General features: G+C 55.7%; 1 protein-coding gene across 1 annotated transcript; it reads right to left on the bottom strand.

Moving 5' to 3' along the window:
- Positions 1–1,503: 1,503 nt before the first annotated feature.
- SUOX (sulfite oxidase) lies at positions 1,504–3,647 on the bottom strand (the record flags this gene model as incomplete). The annotated part of the gene is made up of 3 exons (XM_084255264.1): positions 1,504–2,913; positions 3,146–3,323; positions 3,598–3,647. 3 exons carry the CDS (start codon positions 3,645–3,647, stop codon positions 1,504–1,506), a joined length of 1,638 nt encoding a protein of 545 aa, XP_084111390.1.
- Between the last annotated feature and the right edge of the window lie 525 nt (positions 3,648–4,172).

The raw sequence follows: 4,172 nt of genomic DNA, 5'->3' as shown, positions 1-4,172 counted from the left end.
GCCCGGCCCGGCCCCCCCGCGCCCCCGCGCGCCCCCCGCCCACGGCTCCACCTGCTCCGGCCGAGCCCCAGGCCCCGCCCCGCCGCCGAGGCCCCGCCCCGCGCGGCGCCCAAGCCCCGCCCCTCACTCACCTGAGGCAGCTCCGCGCGCGCGCAGGCTGGGGGGTGAGGGAGTGGGAAGGTATTGGGGGACAGGAGGCGGGGCGGCGGGGGGTCCCCCACTCTGGCCCGGGCGGCCCAGTGCGGGGGGGCAGTAGGGTCACTGGGTTGGCGGCAACCGGGCCGGAGCCGGTACCCGGGCGCTCCGCGGTGGCGGCTCCATCCCCATCAGCGGCCTCACCTGAGGAGGGCCCGGCCCCCCCCGCCAAGCCCCCCCATCACAGCCGGCCCCCCGCCCTCGAACGACTTCCGGTCCCACTACCCGGCGACAGGCGGCTGGGCCGAACACCGAGCGCCCCCAAGCCGGGGAGACGGCCGGGGAGAGCCGGGAGAAGAGCCAGGGGAGAGTAGCCGAGCGCCGAGACGCCAGGCCGGAAGGCGCGGCCGAGAGCCGAGGGCGACTCCGCGACTGCCCCTGCATCTGCATCTGATTTGCAAACGAGGCGCACACTGGAGGCCCCACGTGCCCTGGCACCGCTTCCCCAAGTGCCAAGTTTTGCTCCCGCCCCTCCTATGGCAATATTGATTTAAAATTCAGCATTCTTTGCCTTCCCTGCCAAGTGCGTAGAATGGTAGCAGGGGAGGGACTTAAGGGTGCCAAATATCTTATCTGGGAGGGGGTTTGGGGTGCCAGCCTGAGGACAGTCACATAAGCGGTGCTGCAGATGCTTGACACACTTCAGAGGAGGAAGCCCCACTTCTGGGCTTTGCTGCTCCTGCTTCCTTTCCCCTCTCGGTTCACCTTCTGTCTCGGGTTGTCTCACTGAGTGCCAGCACTACAGCACCTCCCTCCTGCAGCGTGTTCATTCTCCAACCTCAAAAAGTCCCAAAAGTCATAATCATTTTTTTTCCAGAGTTGTAGTCTTCAACAGATACTTTATTGATGTACTTAGAAAAATGGGGCTACAAAGAGAGCGGGTTGCACCCCTCACAATCCCTGAAATCCAGAGGAATATAAAGTTGCATATACAAATACCCACACACATTCTCTGAAGAATACAAGAAGTAAAATAAGGCCTTAATGGCGACAGGCAGTAGAAGTGGGGCAAGGGTAGGAAGAGAAAAGAGTGCTTGTCTCCAAAAATACTTCTCCCCGTCAGCCCCTTGCTCCTACAGCGCTCACCTCCTAGTACTGGGTCAATGGTCATGATGAGTGTATAACATAGTGTTAAAGGAGTGCAGGTGTCTGGGTGGAAATGTGCAATGTGTGTACCTGTGTAAGGTTCAGGAAAGCATAGTTCAGTGTTCTGATCCAAGAAGTAGAGATGAAGGAAAAGGTTTTTCTGTGGTAATAAAACCAAGGGTGGAAAGGGTGGTTCTAGGAAGTAAATGGTTCCATTTCACCTCATGGGGCAACATGGACACGGACACGGTGCCAGGCATTGCTGAGCACACCTCGAAGGTTCCAGATTGGGGCCACGGTATCCGGCTGTACATTGTAGCTGTCATCGACAGCCTTACAAATAATGTTCAATTCCTTTTTCCCGGGTGGCACAGTGGCTTGCAGCTGCCATAGTCGCCAGGCCCAGGCCTTCCGGGGGCGTTGTTCCTCCCCATCTAACTCAGCTGTCTGCCAAGTTAGGCCCCCGTCCAGGGACACATCCACCCGGATCACAGCCCTCCCACCACCACTCCATGCATAGCCCTTGACAGTCACCTCTCCTGACTCTACTGTCGCCCCCTCTTGTGGCTCTGTGATGGCTGACTGGATCGGAAGTTCCTGAATAGATGGAGCCGAATCAAAATCTACATTGTTCCAGTCCACAGATGGAGAGAAACCTTTGTAATCCCGTCGTTGCCAGTGGCTGAAACTTTCTTGTGGCTCCACACTCACTTTGCCCAGCCATTTGACATGGCGGGCAGCCACCACACCAGGAACCACCACCCGCACAGGAAAGCCATGGTCACGAGACAGAGGCTGTCCATTCATCTCATATGCTAGCAGGACCTCAGCTTCAGGGTTCATGGCCCGAGCCAGAGGGATGGATGCTCCATAGGCAGTCCCAGTGGGATCTGAGTCAAGCCCCTCAAAGCAGACGTGGGACTCAGATTCAGAGAGTCGGTGACCAGCTTTGGCTAAAACATCACACAGCCGTGCCCCAGCCCAACGTGCAGTGCTAATGGCCCCTGTGTTCCAGTCAAGACCTCTTACTTCTTTGACCTGAGTCATCTCAGAGCGCCGGTTGCCAGCACACTGCAAAGTGGCTGTGATCTCGTGCTTGGGGAATTTACGCAAGTCAGCCAGAGACAGAGACAGTGACTTACGCCCAGAGGGCCCAACAACATTTAGGCGGTAAGTGGCCGGGTCTAGATCAGGTACAGGCAGATGGTTCCGGGTGAAGAAGATCGGGTTGGGTGTAATGTAGTTGTCAGTTAACAGCCCAGGAGGAGACTCTGCATTATAGGGGCGCTGGCTGTTGACCTTCAGGGCTGGGTGACGTACAGGATCATTAGCATAAGGGTCAGAGGTCTTCAAGGTGGAGGGTGCCTTGTCTTCAGGGCTCAGCTCCCCAATCTTGTACTCAGCCAATAGCTCACGCACATGGGATTGGTTGTGAACAGCATAGAGAGCCCAAAAGGGCTCTAGAGGACCCCCAGCTGCTAGCATCAGCTTTGCTGGCCCCCCAGGATGTAGCTCCAAAAATTCTGTGACATCAAAGACCTCATTGCCCAGAGTCACCCAGATTCTAGTCTCAGGGCTGCAGTGGGTACTCACTTCCTTCCTTGTGTAAATACGTGGTGACTTCTGTGCAGCCTGCAAACAGAGCAGGGGCGAGGCAAAAGGGAACAGATTAATAAGTTTACTCTGACCCTACCGAACAGATTAATAAGTTTACCCTGACCCCACCCACAAAGTTGTGGCCACTGGGAAATGAATGTAGCTGATTCCATCTCTACTGTGCACGAAGACAGTTCGTATGGGCTCTGCAGGGAGCTCACGAGCACAACTTGATTTTCACAGTGAAGCCCTTTCCTTCCCCACTTACCTTGCACCTATGGTCATGATAGGCCAACACTGCACCGAGGCCTAGCAGGGTCCCCACGACTCTCCATCCCCTTGTGCTGGAATGATCACCAGTGAAAGCAAGGCTGGGATGCTGGGACTGAAACGAGTCATTCGTAGAGCAGGCTTGAATGCAGAGCTGTGAGGCAGTTGACTTGAGTCTGAAAGAGAGAGAGGTCTTCTTCGTAGCACATTTCCTTCCCTCCCTGATCACATGAAAGGCCCCATGAAGGCCTGGGGTCTATTTCTCTCCCAGGTTGACCAGGGTTTCTTCAGTTGGGGTTTGGGATGGGTGGGACAAGTGTGGGATCTGGCTTTCTCTTTCTTCCTTGGCCAAGTACCAAATAATCTTATCAGACAGATAAGACAAGACATCGTAAAGATAGGGGGGAGGGAGATGAGGGCCACAGACAAATGCTAGGATGGGATACCTACCTGAAGGCTTGTCGGAGCCCCGGGACCACAGCTCTGTGCAACAGCAGCATTATGGCAGACAGGCTTGAAGGAGGAGGACTCTCAGGTCGAGATAGGGCGTCCTGGGATATGAGGCACCTTGAGGGAATGGGTGGGAGAAAGACACAAAGAAAGTCAATAAGGAGCTCTCTGGGCAAAACGAGGTATTTTTCTTTTTTAAATATTTATTTATGCATACAAAAGTGGGGGTACAGGCCAGAGGTGTGGGGGTGAGAGGATTCACCAGAGACAGAGCGGGGAGCAGAACAGGCAGACTGACTGAAATACACTGCTGAGGGGAGCAGCGGGCGAGACAGGAGAGGTCTGCCGTGCCGTGTGGGTTTCTCCCTGGCCGGCCCAGGATTGAACTTGTGCTGCAGAGGCTGCGGATTGCTTCATAGTGCGTGCTTAACCCCTTGCGCCACCAGGTAGGCCCAGATGAGATATTTTCCTATGATAAAGAGGCCCAAGGATGAGGTGGAAATGGGCCCTTAGAGAAAACCTGGAGCACTTCAGAGACAGATGATGCTGACAGGGTGAAAGGGGAAGGGGTCCAG

This window comes from Talpa europaea, assembly GCF_964194135.1.
Source record: "Talpa europaea genome assembly, chromosome: 15".
NCBI classification, from domain to species: domain Eukaryota; kingdom Metazoa; phylum Chordata; class Mammalia; order Eulipotyphla; family Talpidae; genus Talpa; species Talpa europaea.
The sequence above is the reverse complement of the archived record's forward strand: the minus strand, read 5'-3'. Positions and strand labels throughout refer to the sequence as shown.